General features: G+C 43.5%; 1 protein-coding gene across 11 annotated transcripts in view; it reads left to right on the top strand.

The window, feature by feature from the left end:
• Nucleotides 1-15,139, top strand: part of RASAL2 (RAS protein activator like 2) — a 155,894-nt gene that overhangs the window by 121,708 nt on the left and 19,047 nt on the right. For all 11 annotated transcript variants that reach the window (XM_079313468.1, XM_079313464.1, XM_079313470.1 and 8 more), the window contains exons 5-8: nucleotides 1,708-1,817; nucleotides 10,377-10,530; nucleotides 12,074-12,172; nucleotides 12,972-13,526. In XM_079313468.1, the coding sequence (XP_079169594.1) occupies nucleotides 1,708-1,817; nucleotides 10,377-10,530; nucleotides 12,074-12,172; nucleotides 12,972-13,526 (918 nt within the window). The remainder of the gene's footprint in view (nucleotides 1-1,707; nucleotides 1,818-10,376; nucleotides 10,531-12,073; nucleotides 12,173-12,971; nucleotides 13,527-15,139) is intronic.

The raw sequence follows: 15,139 nt of genomic DNA, 5'->3' as shown, positions 1-15,139 counted from the left end.
GTTTGAATAATTTTTTGTCTTTAAATATGTTCTTACCCTGTTAGGGGGGTTTTTTGTCTGTTTGTTTCATTTTTTTCTTGTTTTTGTTTTTTATATAGTCAATTCTGGATAGCCTTATTCAACCCCAGGTAGAATATTTGTTTCATTAGGGTATAGGTTATGTTCAATTAAACCAAGAGCATGTTCCATGTTAGAGCAGTACCAATTTAAAACTGTACAGACACACAAAAATGAATATTTACAGTCCTTCTCTGAGTGAGATTTGGAATTATTCAATATAAATACTTCTGGACCCCTATTGAATTGAGTCAGCTTTGTCTTATTTGCCCTTAAGGGGGAAAAAGCCATGTTATTTCATGTTAGCAATTTGAGTAGGCTGGGAGGTACTGGACTGAAGCCAGGGTCCACCAGATCTGAATCCCTGTAGCTGGGTTTGTTACCTTTTATGCTGAGAGGTCAGAATATGCAAAAGTGCCTTTGAAAGTGCTGTACATCCTCTACTTGAATTCCAGCAACGGCCCCAAGAGAAGCCCTGGAGTATCTATTGATTGCAGGGTTTTTTCAAAGGCACTTTTTCAATAGCAGGACCAAGAAAAGTGCAGCATCATGGGCAGAGTGTGAGTGGTTCACACAGCTGAAAACACTTTCTGCCTTTTCACAGTACCTTTTCCCCCAGCACAATGTATATATTTGTGAGGTTTGGGGTTTTTTGTTTTCCTGGTTTGGTGGTCTTTTGGGGTGTTGTTTGTTTGTAGGGGTTTTTTGGGTTCTTTTATTTAGTGATTTTATTTTTTTCCAGTATTTAGCTATCAGGCCTTTTCCACTTTATCAGGAGAATGTAGCAGCTTTCACCCCTGAGGAGCCTCTGGCTGGCAAGAAACTGAAGAGCAGTCTTAAGTGTAGCACTGCCTTCAGATGCAGAGAGCAGATTCCCCTTCCTTTGTTCCTTCTGTCTCCAGGGGTTTTCAGTACTTGGCTAGACCAAGTGAGAATTAGGCTGACCTAGTGTCGGCAGCACACCCCCATCATCAGGAGATGATCCCAGAGGCTCCCTCCGACTAACATGGCTTTGGGCTGTGATTGCTGAGTGAACAATTGTAGTTTGAAGACAGATTCTTTGAAGATTTCTTTTATTTTTAGATCCTAAGCAGATTTTTGAATGGAGCTTTGCTTCTTTCCAATACTATAACTGATATCTGAAGCCATGGGTGTGTGTGTGAAATGCTTTGAAATTTTCTATTGTGGCTAGCCAGATTATTGAAATTATGAATTATTTTAAGATTTAGCATGCTATATCAAAATTAAAAAGGAAAACCTGGCTGCAGTTGTGGGCTTCTATTGTACTTCTATGTACTTTTAAGCTCACCAAGAATTAGAAACATAGAATGCAGAGGGGAAATAGGAACAAACACTGATATTGAGGATTGTTCCTTATTAAGTGGTAATTGTGGGGTTTGTGTCTCTTGTATAATAGTCAGAATCCATTTAAGTACCCCAGTAATGTGAATAGTGCTAATTATTGCAATTGGAGGGTCTCACCTCCTGGAACTGTCACTGACAGTCCAGCCCTGCCTTTCTTCCTGCTCAAGGAATCCCAGTCCAGCCCATCCTGTGACTGGCATCAAACCTCTGTGTTTGGACTCAGTGACATTGCATTCATTGCTGTCATCAGTTTCCCTGTTTCACTTCTGCATCTTCTCGTTTCAGGGCTTCTTCAGTAAGCGCCTGAAAGGATCCATCAAGAGAACAAAGAGTCAATCCAAACTGGACAGGAATATAAGCTTCCGTCTGCCCTCTCCCAGCAATTCCGAGGACAGGTAAGGTGCATGTGTCCACAGAGCCAGCACACAGCACCTGAGTGCACTCAGAGGAGAGCCTGCAAGGGGCTTTATTGTCCAGCTGGCACGAGGGAGGGCTGTGGGGCTGCCTCTGGCACGTCAGAAGTTTGGTGTGCAGTGTACTGCTGATACAGGGTGGAAAACTGCTGCTCTTCACAGCTGTCAAAAAGCTCAGGTTCAGCAGATGGACTCTGGTACCTTTTCCTGCATCTGTTTCAAATAAGCTTCAGGCTTCCAATTTCATGATTGATCAGCTGGAGAGAAGTTTGCATGCAGTGCTTGCCTGCAGGCCAGTGCTGTGGTGAGATGAGGAGTTGTGCTGGTGTGAACAGGGTGGTTCTGCCAGCTCTGGCACAGCCCAGAGATGTGCAATTCAGGCACACTGGGGACCCTTGCAGTGTTGGTGTTTTGGTTATTGCAGTGTTACCACAAGGAACAGATGATCTGTTTTTCAGAAAACTGGAAAACTCAGTAATTTCTGACCATCTTAGTGCTCTATTTGGTATGTCTTTGCTTGTTTAGGAGATCCAGGCTGGGAATATGAGGCAAGCAAAGGCTCTTGCACAGTGTTTCCTAACTATTTGCAAAGTCTCTTGATTGTTTTTATTCAACATATTCTGCATTACATTCCATGGCAGCCCAGCAGGAGAAGTAGAGTGAAAAATAAGTTGGCCTGTACTCGAGGCCACGGCAGGCTTCTGTGTTTTGACATTGTTCAGTGCATTTTCCCTTCTCCTTTAGCTGAGCTGAATTCATTAGTTGTGTCTGTCATGCTGTGCTGCTTCAATCAATGGTGCTGCCTTCTCCATCTGAAAGGCAGACCGTAAAATCAGAGAGATAGCAAGGCTGTGGATGTTGGAGATCTGTTAACATCAGGAATTACAGAAAAACCTGCTGCTTACCAGATGTGACTAACCATCTAGATGGCCTTGCCCCTGTAGTCCACCCAGGCTGCTTTGAGACAGGTTTTCCTATAAATCTCTATTTTTAGGGTGTTGCAACATGGCTATAAAAGCAGCTCAGTGAGCATAAGTGTCTGAAATACAGGTAATTACCACCAGGTAATCAAGTACTTATTTTTACTGTTTGGAACCAGCTTTGCTTGAATTTTTATAATGCAAAAATTTCTTTGCCATAAATAATCTGGTTGTCTTTCTTGAGCTTGGTACTCATGCTGGATGCTTCTGTAGTGTCAGAGAAGCAGTGTTGTTCTGGGAAAGCTAATAAATGTAGCTATAATTATTTCCTACAATCTTTGGTTTAAGACATGATGTTACACACAGCAAAGCTGCTTTCTCTTAAAAAGCAGATCCCCTTCTACTCCCTACCAAAGTGGGCACAGATTTTCAACTAGACTCAAAATGAAATGTGAATTTTCTATGATGGCCTGAAAGCACAAAAGCATAAAATCCTGACACTTAAGCACATGATGGCATTATTGAACACGGAGCTGACTCTAAATTCACAAGAAGGAATTGCCACTCTCTCACCTTCTCTTCTCCTCCCATACATTATGAGCCTCTTGATCTGTAGCAGTAAGAACTTTCCTGTCCTGCCCTGGTGAGTCACCCCTTTCCCATTTCAAGCAGGTGATTCTAGGTGATGTCATGATGTTACACAGGTTTTCAGGGCCAGGTTGACTGATAGCATCTCCCTTTTCTTGCTCTGACAAACACAAGAGCCCTGCCTTCAGAGAAAGTATTATAAAGCTTTATAAATTAAAACCCTGCATGGATTAGAAGGAAATAGAGGCTGCTGTCATACTGCCTTTTCATGCTTTTGGGGCATTTGGGATGTATCAAGAAAGTGGAGATTTTATAGATAAATACCTCTAAAATTCTGGAGTAAGGAAGATTAGTTATCCTGGTGCACATCAAGATTTGGAATACTGTAGCATTGCATGCCATGCTGGATGGTGACAGAGGATGGATGTTGTCTGTTCAGAGTTGATTTAAAACAGAAGGGCGTCAGGAATGCTGTAGGGAGCAGGGATGGAGATGAGTTGCAGATTTTTTTGTAATCAGATTTTCTGTTTCAGCAGAAAGCAATTGGCCAGTGTACCTTTTCTGGCTTTTAACTTTATTTCAGTGTGTCTGAGTTAGTGGATAGGGAGGGAAGAGACTTCTAGTGCCCCTCTAGAAACACGGATCAGCATCCAGGTATCTTGTAGAAATAAATCCATAATTTCTCAGTGTGTAATCCACATCCCTCCTGTTACTCAGGTTGTTTGCCTGTGGTTTTTTGTACTTGAATACACATGTGTTGTCTGTACAAGGCACTGATGTGGCAGGACTTAGACTGTGCTCCTTTGTGAGCCACGGCAGGTGGGAGTGAGACTCTTGAATGTGTGGTCAGTGCAGCATCTCACCAGGTTGCCAACAGTTCTCACCATGAGGCAACCTGGCACCATGTCACTGTAGCATCTTTCACAGCTTTTGCAGCCTGTTTCCTCCCGCATCCTTTGAGCTTTTCAGCTCACACATCCATCTGTAATGTTTTCTCAGTGTCTGAATATATAAAACACATTAAAAAAGCATGAGAATAGATTTAAGGAAAATTTTGTTTGAAAAGAGAGACCAAATTAATATTTCCAGTTTGTGGTCAGTCTCCAGGAGGAGCAGCAATTCTGTTTACGGAGAGGGAGTGAAGATGATTGCACTGGCTGCATATGGTCTCAGTGACTGCAGCAAAGCTCTGCAGACAGCTGGGAGGGCTTTGCCCTGTTGGGATTTAGTGCCACGTGGGAATCCTCCTGCTTTGCTAAAAGTCATTTCATGGCATTATGAGCCAGTCCTAGCAGGGCTCGGAATGGGCTCTGGCAGGGCACAGGGAAGCAGGTAGCCATGGCTCTGGGCTTCATGGTCAAACGGTACCACTCCTCCAGCCACAGCTTCTTCTACTTTCGGTGAGTTCCTGCTCCTCCCTCCTTGCCTCTTTGCAGTGAGAAAATAGCACGGGTCGTGTCAATAATAGAAGCAAAACCTGCCGTGTTTTTCAGGTTCATTCTAATTTAATGTCGGTTTTCATCAAAAAGGGTGGGGGATTTTCACCCTCATTTAGCTGTCAGGATAGAAATCAGTGTTGCACAATGCGTTATTAAGGCTTGACTCACTCCCAGTTTGCATTCATTCAGCATATCTATTGCTATCAACATACTGGAGTGTGGGGAAAGGGGTGGAGTGGTTTGTTTCTGGAGGGATGCCTCACTTTGATTTAGTGAACATATTTCTTTCAGCAGTTGTTTGTTTTTTCACTGAAAACTAAACAAGACCCCAGTGTTTGTCATAAACCTTACCCTTCGTGCTCTCTCCCACCTGCAAGCTCACTTGACCCCTCTATAAATACTTATTTCTTAATGGCTGATGCTTCTTTGCAAAGCCCAGGCTCTTCCATGTAATATTCACCTTGAGTTTAGCAGGGAAATGAAACTGAATCAATTAAGCGTTTCTGGTCCATCAAAACAAACCAATTGGAAACATTAATAGCAGAGGCCAGAGGAGAGAGAAGAACTCTCCTGCTGTGAAATTCAGCAGCCTGCTTGGCTGAACCCTGAGAGGTGTCTGTTAGACAAGCTGTGATCTGCAGGGAGAGCAGACAGGCAAGGAAGGGCTTTGCAAATCCAGGATTCAAACAATGAGGCTTTGGCTAGGACCTTGCCAGAAAAGACCAGAATCTCAATGGAAGACTAGAATATACTCAGAAAAACCTCAGAAAAAATTGCACCTGAGTGTAACTTGCAGATAAATAAGTTACCCTAAGTTTCTGATTAAAAAAAAAAAAAAAAGAAAAATTAATAATAAAACTGGTTAGACTTGTAGAATTGTTGACCAAGTAATAGGATGTTCAGATAATTGGCAGTTGGAAAAGGAAGAGGGGTGTGGTGCAAAAAAAATGAGTGTTTGGACAGGGAGAAACCTGGTGCTGCAGCACAAGCAGAGCACGGGTGAATGGCAGATGATGCTGGAGACGGTAGGGTCCTGTTCCACAGGCTGGGAGCTGGAATAACAGCATTGCAGTCCAGGCTCTCTCCTGTCACTTTGCAGAGGGGCTAAGTGTTGAACTCAACTTTCTGCTCTCAGGGAGTGTCTCCCAGCACATGGGGATTGCTGGAATTATTTGAAGCGTGCAGACGAACAGCTTGGTATAACACCAACTGGAGACTTGGCTATAACTGGGTGCTTGGGCTGAGTTCTTTTCTTTCACACCAGTTTGGTAAAGTTCATTTTTAATTTTTTTTTTTTTTTTTTTTTTTTTTTTTTTTAATCTTTTGGATTATTGATGTCCACAGGCTTGTTTTACAAGTAATATAGTGCTCTCCCGGGTAAGCTCGGTAATTGAAAGTCTTTTGTGCCTTGTAGGTTGGCTTTTAAATAGGTCAAAATCAGCAGGAGACCTTCATAACCAGAGCAATTAGGATTTTAACACTTTATTCTACATGCTTTATAGACAGTAGACCATAATAGAACTTTGCTAATAGGCTGCTGTGCCATGGGCAGCCACTGAAAGCCAAAGGTTTCCAGTTCTTGGCTTACAACTGAGATTTTCTTGTCATGGAAAATTACTGAATTATGGTGTGCAAGGAGAGAGGGTCAGCTTGGGGCTGGGCCAGCAAGATGGGGTGGTTGGAGAGCTCTTTTTCAGTAGCCGTCGCATGCTGCTGCCAGGTCAGTGGTTTAGGGCATTGTCTGGGCTCTGATTTACAAGGAAATGATGCAGCTCTGAAGATCAGTACTCCAAAACACGTGAAAAGAGGTGAGAAGTTTAAAATATTCCTGACATGCTTCTCCTCTGTCTGTTTCTCCTATGGGAAAGGAATTATGGAAAACTGCAAGAATTATTTGGTGCTTCGGTAACTGTTTGAATTCCTATGTAGTTCCTTTGCAATCTCTGTTGTTAACAGGCAGAGATAGAAAAAGCAACAGGATAAAAAGTTTATCGTGGGAGGTTAGTTGTAATTTAAAACAGGATTTGTGTTGTTAATGGAGCTGTTTAACAGAAACAGATTTGTGCAAACAACCCTTCCCCCACTTTTTGCATGTGTGATCTTCCTGTTTACAGTAATCTGCTTCCCTGGGATTACCTCTCTGCTGACAGAGTCTGAGCAATACTCATTTTCCCAGTAGCTTCCTACCTAATACAGGAAGGACCCTGTTAATCCAGCCCCTTTGCTGGACACTGGGACATTAATTAGTGGCATCTATGCCAAAAGGAAGCCAGCAAGCCATTTTTTTTTCTTGTTACAGATTCAGCATATTGGATGAGGCTTTAAAAGAGCAGAGAAGTATTATTTCTGCAAAATTATTGCCTGTATTGATTGGGATGCTGCTGATATAGGCACAAGTGAAAGATTTCTTTGCAGATCTATCAATAGATGAAATCTATACTGTGGTGCACACAAATGCATGTAGTTGTTTTTGTAAATGCATGTGGTTGCATCTAACCAACAGCTTAGGATGTTCTGATGTTTATGGAAGATAAAGTGTCAATTCTAAGCCACTTAATCAGTTTATTGAGCTGTTTTAAATATGGTAACTTCAAAGGTGTGCTGGAACAGCCTGACATTTGTCTGCCACAGGACCCTGAGTCGACAAAACTAGCAGTGCTCCCTCCAGCTGCTCTGCCACAAACCAGATGCTCACAGGCCACTAGTTAAAAGAGCAATAGGGCAGAAGAAATGCTCCTAAAAGGTGTGACTTGTGAGATGGGATGTGCAGGCATCTGCTGCTTGTACCTGGTTTTGCCTCTCCCCTGTTCCCAGAGGCTGTTTGGAGGCTTTCTTGGAAGATTTTGTGCTCTCTCATGTTGCCTTTAATGTCTGGATCTCTTCAAACTCATAAGAAAGGACAAGAAGGAACTTCTCTGTCTGGGAAGGTCACCTTAGCCACGCCTGCAGAGCAGCCTCCCCTTGCCTGCTGCCTCTGCTGACTGCCAGCCCCCCCAGGCCCCTTAGGGCATGCTGTGCCCTGGCAACCCAGGAGCAAGCAGGAGCCTCTCCTGGCACCGTGGAGCCAGTGGGAGCACAGCTGACAAGGAGGGAGCTTTCCTCACCATAGCTGTGGCTGCTCTCCTGGCCCCAGCCTATCTGCCTGGCACGGTGTTCCTCCGAAATCTGTGACCTGAGGCTTGAGGAAGAACTCCTCTTGGATTTGTTTGTGCCTTTCTTTCTCTGCAGGCAGGGTTTGTTTTCTGAGATGTAGCAGAGAGCAGGAAGTTTGGAGGGAAGGGCTGTGGCATGTGGCGCTGCAATGATCTGGGGATGCTCTGCTCAGTGGCTGTACAGTTGTTTCGTGTAGGTCTGCTTGCCTTCTCTTGCTCCAAGCGCTGCCTCTGCTTAATTGGAATTTGCAAAATATCTTTTTTTTTTTTTTCTACTTTCTTTGGTAATTATTTCTCTTTTCCTCCTCTTCCCCCTCTTTGTGCTCACTCCATGCTTTCTTCCACTGACCGGGAGCTGGCTGCAGGCTCCCAGTACTTTGTAAGGACAGGAATTGCTCAGAGTTTGAGGCAGGGACAGAAGCCAAGTGACCTCAGCAGTGCTTTCTTGAGAGGAGAAATTAGAGAGGATTTTGCAGAGATGACATTAAAGTGGCGTATTGTGGTGTGTTTATTTTAGACTTGCCCTACCTTAACTGCAGCAAGTGCTCAATTATACATGGCTGAGGTTTGGGTTTGCGTTGGTTCAGCTGCTGCTGGAACCTGTTAGAACAAAGCACAGCACAGCCAACGCTCCTACCGGGGCTGCTGCTTTGCATCTGAAATCAGTGGCTTTGGAATATTCCTCCCATCAAAGGGTTTTGCTGCCTGCACTTAGGTCATTCAGTATAATAAATGGGAACAAAGTTTTCTCTTGCTGTTTAATAAATCTTACTGTGTGTGAATCTGCTCCAATACCTTCAGCGTTTCATTCCATACAAAAGAGCAGCCAGGTGAACTCTGCTTGTTGCATTGCCTATATCCTTTGTGGTACCCAAGCTTTTGTTAAGCAGCTTTGTTAAGATGCCTTTTCCAAATGTTTGGGGGGTTTTTGCTTCTGAGTTTCCCTATAGAACTGCTCACAGGTAGGAGGAGTTTGATTTTGCTAAGGATAAAGAAAGTGAGGAACTTTTTTTTTTACATCTGAGAGAAGTGTACAAAAACTAATAATTTTTCAGAATTAGGGAAACTGTTAGAGGTAGCTCTGTTTTTCTTTCCTCTATAAATAGCATTTTCTAACATTTTCCATTTGATACTGGGAATTGAATCAAAGAGGAAATACTGTGAGTTTGAACACAGGAGCACTATCTTTCTCTGAGTGATGTGCTGAGAGCTGATGTCTCTCTACTTCTACATCTGTTCCTTGTGCCCAGTCACACCTGCTAGATGGGCAGCCATGTTTATGGACTCTGCTCCAGGGATCACTGAACACTTCAGTATCTTAACAAAATCTAGACTCTGCTAAGCTGGGACTCTGTGCTTTTCCTCCTTGTTGGTCAACTGTGAAGGATTTGACTGAATTCCTGCCACAGGAAAAATAATATGTGTCTGCACATGATGTTTACCTTGAAATGCAAGTTGTGCCTCAGGTGTTATATGACTGTTGCAGAAGCCTCTAGGGCAGGTGTCAGTTTGGAGGTGGAAGGAGCAGAGGTGAAGCCACATCACCTTTAAATTGGGCATGGTTGACAGCAGAGCTCCCCACTATGCACAAATGTTGTATTAAATCATATTGGGAGAGTACAGAAAGGGTTAAAACATTGGATTATGTCACTGTTGATTACCAAAAGCTGTGGCATAGTGGAGGGAGGGAAATGTCTTTGAGAAGTGTTCAAGGACTAGTGGGGACAAAGAGAAAACTGCCTTGATAAAAAGATGCTGTGAATTTGGGAGATTTCAGCTCTGGTGGAGCTCAGGGATTTACAGGACAATCAGTGGGAAAAGAGAAGCAATATATGTTAGTGAGAAGTTAAAAGGGGAAAAAAGTATCAAAAAACCTGGAAATTCAAGCTGGAAGAAGCAGCTGAAAAAGAAAATGCAAAAGGGCTGATTTGTGCAATCTTGAAGTGGGAAGGAGTTTGTGTATTTGACTTTAGTGTAAAGGGTTTGTATCTTAAAAATCAAGTGTATTGTGAAGAGTCATTTGCTCTAATGAGTAATCCTCATTCTGCATTGGTTACAGATTTAGGATCCATATGCTCTTTCCTGCTAATACACAACATCTGTCTACTAATCTAGCTAGTAATAAGTATTTTCAGTATTACATCCGAAGCTACCTATAGGTTTTTTTTAAATTTCAGCAGTTCTGAATTTTTTGCTGTTGTTCTTTCACTGACAACTTGGCAGCTGTAATTTCTAGGTCAGTGGGAATGGACTTCCTAGGCTGGATATTCCCTTGGGAGTCTGGGGTTACTGGCCTAATGTTATTTTCATAAGGTTTGCAGACTAATTGTAGAAGTTGCTCTGAATAAGCACCGAGACAAGCTGCAGCTTTCTCTGGGATCTTGCCAGCTCTTTTTGGTAATTGTGAGAAAAAAGACATTTCCTTTCCTCCTTGTCCTGCAGACCACGTGAGCTGCCCAAGCTGAAGGAGTCCCGTTCACATGAGTCTTTACTGAACCAAGCCAGCGCCATAGAGACTCTGGACTTTGCATCAGAAGAAGGAGCCGTTGTCAAACCACTTCACAGCAGCATCCTTGGACGAGACTTCTGCTTTGAGGTAGGGACAGGCTCCAAACAGGCAGCTGCCAGTCCCCCTGAGCCCTTGGAGAGCACTGCTCCAGGAATGGGGGACTGCAAAACAGAACAGCAGCTGCTGCTGTGCTGAGGTTTGGGTGAGGGCTGTTGAGCCACCATGTGACTTTTGAAGTCCTTGAGGCTAATGGCATCAGTCACTGAACAGAGAGAAATCTTTTTCAATTACTGGGTCTTCTAATTGAAAAATCTCTTCAGTTTGATATATGTCTAAGCATTTGTAGTGTGCATGCAAATGTATGGTTGATACATACAGCACAAGGGCCATGCAATAGTGTGTACATTAGCTGTGTGTTCACCCTCTCCAAATTCACCTAAAATTTAATTTAGAAAATTTACTGTAACCGAGAAATGAAATTTCCAGTCAGAGCCCTTTTCCATTAGCTCAGTGCTCTCCAGTTGCCAGAGGAGAAGCTTCAGTGGCTGTGGACGTGTCCATTGCACCGCAGAGCAGGATCCAAGGATCCCTTGGCTGTTTCAGCAGAGGCTGCAGGCTGTGGCTCCGAGCTCTGCTCCCAGAAACAGGCAGAAACCGTGTGTGTAAGCACAGCCCTACCATCTCAGCTCCAACAGTGGAGCCGTGTGTGTTTGGGTGCAGCTGAGGCCACGTCACCTGTCATGGCAGGGGCAGGTCACTCTGTCTTCAGCAGGATTAGTCAGATGTGTTTAAACTTCTGGAACAAAGATCTGTTTACAATCTGGAAAATTCTGGCAGTAAACCTGCATATCAGGCTCTGGTCCCTCTGGATGCATCCAGAAATTGTTCCTGTTTGCTTCAGCCTCATTCTTCTGGTTGGAAGCACTTTGCAGCTTGCTTAGGCTTGGGGAGTTGGGTGGAAAACACTGGCAACAACTTAGTTCTGAGCCTGTTGCCTCAAACTGCTTTGTAATTGTGAGCACAAATGAATGGAAAGAGTAAATGAGGCTTGTCGGGCCACATAAGAGGAGAAGAAACCAAGGTGGTTCCCTGCTATGGGAAAGCAGAGCTGGCAGGGCTGGAGCAGAGCACGACTCCCTCAGTTTGTTTAGGCTGTTGCTGTCTAATATTTTGTATTTACAGAAGTAATCATGTCCAGTGTGTTTTGTCTTATGTTAATGCATTGTCAGTTCTATCTTTTACACTGTTAGTGACCAAATCATCTGCCCCTGGGCCTTAACAGGGAAATTGGCAAACTTTAATAGCCACAGATCAATTAACAACTGTTAAAAAAAAAAGATTGACTGACTGATTAAAGCTTTGTTTAAAAGTCTTTAGGAAGAGCCTCTGGTGTTCTTAATTTTATATAAATTCTTTAGTTTCTGTAGTTCTATGTAACCTCAAACTTCTTTTTCTCCCTGTGTTTTGTGGGCCTTTTATGCTCTCTGCCTTTTAGGCTGCTGTATTTTTACCTCCCTTTTTCAAACTTACTTTATTACTCAAGCACTGTTTATCTTCCTCCTTGCTTTTTGCAGCCTCTTCCATGTCTCCTAAGCTTGCCTGAACTCAGCCTGTCATTTATTTGTTCCAGGTAACCTACTCCAAGGGCAGTAAATGCTTCAGTTGTTCTTCTGCAGCAGAGAGGGACTGGTGGATGGAAAACATACGCAGACTATCGCAGCCAATGAAGGTAATAGAAACTGCAAAAATAAGATTAGTGAGGGAATGGAGGTGGTATGATTGGATTTTAGTCCAGTGTAGCAGGGCTTGCCACAGATGCATCCTCAATTAATTTAGTCTGGGGAGCCGTCCGCTCATCCGTGTGTCTAAAGCTGCCATGTGCTATTCCAGGGAGGGCAGTAGGTCAAACCTTTAATGAGTAAATACACACCGGCGTGCCTCCCGATCCCTGCCCCACTGCCAGCTTGGGATGCAGACTGGCTTTCTGAACCCATGTACCTGGGAGAGATGGGCATGGCTTCATAAGGGTCATGTTTTAATCTAGGGGCACAGATAGGGTGGGGGGGACCCTAAAAACAACAATATTAAACAAATTGGAGCCGGAGTGAGACAGGGAATCAAGTTACACATCAGCTGAAAATATCTGATAAGTCACTCCACAGCTGCCATCCTACCTCCCAGGGACAGGCTAACAGTGCTCTGGGATTCCTCATCAGTCTGGCAGCTTTGGACAAGCTCTTGTGCAGAGTGTTTGTTTTTCTAAAGCATTTCAAATCCAGCTTTTGAAGAAGAAAAATATTCTAGTCCCCAACACTCTTGACATACAAAAGACAGACCTTTGTCTCTGTTTTAGAAAATGTCTAGTTTTCTAGAGATTTCGATTCTCCCTGGATCAGACAATCTGATTCTGAATTCTGATTTTGTCCCTACCTCAGACAGAAGAGGCAGCCCTTTGCTGCTGCTTTAGAGGATGAAATAGTCAGCTTTTAGGGGTTTTGAATCAAAGCCGGTATCTTTCTTCTGCACAGGACAATTCCCGTCGAGCTGAAAACGTGCTTCGCCTCTGGATCATAGAGGCCAAGGACCTGACCCCCAAGAAGAAATACTTCTGTGAGCTGTGCCTTGATGACACCCTCTTCGCCCGCACCACCAGCAAAGCAAAAGCAGATAACATTTTCTGGGGGGAGCACTTTGAGTTCTATAGTCTCCCACACATTCAGAGCATCACAGTCCACATCTACAAGGACGCAGAGAAGAAGAAGAAAAAGGACAAGAACAATTACGTGGGCCTGGTCAACATTCCCACGGCCAGTGTGACCGGTCGCCAGTTTGTGGAGAAATGGTACCCAGTCAGCACCCCTACAGCCAACAAAGGCAAGTCAGGGGGGCCTTCCATTCGGATCAAATCCCGTTACCAGACCATCACCATCTTGCCCATGGAGCAGTACAAAGAATTTGGGGAGTATGTTACCAGCAACTATGCCCTGCTGTGCTCCGTGCTGGAACCTGTGATCAGTGTCAAGAACAAGGAAGAGATGGCTTCTGCCTTGGTGCACATTCTTCAGAGCACTGGGAGAGCCAAGGTAAGCACAGGTGGCTCATGTTGGAGTGACTGTGGCTACTGATAAGGGATTTCTGGTGGAAACTGGGGCCCGTGAGAATAAGCAGCAGCAGCAGGTGTTGTGTACAAAGTATAAGCAGAAGGACTCTATAACTTCACGTTATTCTGAAAATTAGCGCCTACATTTGAGTGTTCAGGAACCTTGCATTTCTAAAATCAGGACGTAGGTTAAGAGGTAAGGGAGTAAGAGGGGAGTAAACTGGACAGTTGCTTCTATAAATAAGCCTGTGATACAATGAGCAGCGGGTACCAGCGCTGAGCCAGCACTGAGTCAGCTGATCAATGCCAGGATCGATTTGGTCAGCATTTGAACAGCCATTTGGGGGATCTATACCAAGTTAATGGTGATCCCACCTCCCCCAAGGATGCTGTTAGGACTTCTGGGTGTACACTGACTTCTTCAAATGGATTGTGGGAGAGTGTCCTGCAGGTCATGGGAAGTTCTGGGAAGCATTAGCACACATTGATCTATCTGGCTGCTGCCTGCCAGGTGCTGTGTGAGTAGTGCCATGCTGGAGGCAGCTTCTGCTAGAAACCAGCTAGAGCAAGCAATGCACAAGGATAGAGATGTGGAGAAATGGCTGTAAACAACACCCAAGGGACAGCCTTTTCTTATTATTCCAGAAAAGGTCCTTTTTTGCTGGCATAATTGCATGCCCCTTGAAAACATCTCAGGATGGCTGGTGCTCTGTGACAGTGTGTGTGACAGGAACACATTCCTTAAGTTATCCAATGAGAGAAGCTGGTAGCCCAGATTATGTTGAAACCCTGGAAAACAGGCTCTGGATGGCTGCAGTGCCAGCTGCAACAAGTTGATAAATCAGTGTTTTAACTGCATTCCTGGTGTGTCAAGTTTTGAACTTCTATTTATGGGAGGCACAGGTGCCTCAGGCTGCTATAAAGCTCCTAAGAGGGTATTTCCAGCTGGTACTTCTGCTGATGGGGATACAGCTGGATGTTCCCAGTTTGTGCCAGGTGAAAAGAATTCTCTTTGATTTTGTTGAAAAGAAACAGCAATAATGGACTGAAAATCAAGAGTACTAAATTTCATTGACTGACATAAAGTTAACACTCTAATAAAATATGTAAAGAAATAAGTATTACTGTAGAATTAAGCCCTATATCAAGAAATAATTCTCTATCAAGACTTGCTGACAGTTCCTGCCTGGACAATTGAATAAGGTTCAAGTTAAGCCATGTAGATAACCAGCAAGTTGTATGTTAACTTCTTTTTTCCCAAATCCTAAAGCACTTTTGGTTTGTGAATTTAATTTATTATGCCATTCTTCTTATTTAAATATCATTAAGCTGTAATAAATAACTATCATCAAGCTGCATCATTTCCAATTTGGATTTTTAAATCCATGTTTGTATGGAATATTCTTTATAAAGATAAGGTTAATTTAATAGTACAGTTTCTTTCAGCAGACAAAGCCTCTAATAAACAAACTGCTTAGAGATTTTGTTCTGAAAATAAACTGAAACACAAGCTGGACTGTAAAGGTTTTTTTTAGAGGTTTTTTCTTCTCCCTTTATAATTTGTGATCTATGTCATTCTGTAAGTATAATAAACCC

This window comes from Erithacus rubecula, assembly GCF_903797595.1.
Source record: "Erithacus rubecula genome assembly, chromosome: 10".
NCBI classification, from domain to species: Eukaryota; Metazoa; Chordata; class Aves; order Passeriformes; family Muscicapidae; genus Erithacus; species Erithacus rubecula.
This window is presented reverse-complemented; position numbering and strand designations above follow the sequence as displayed.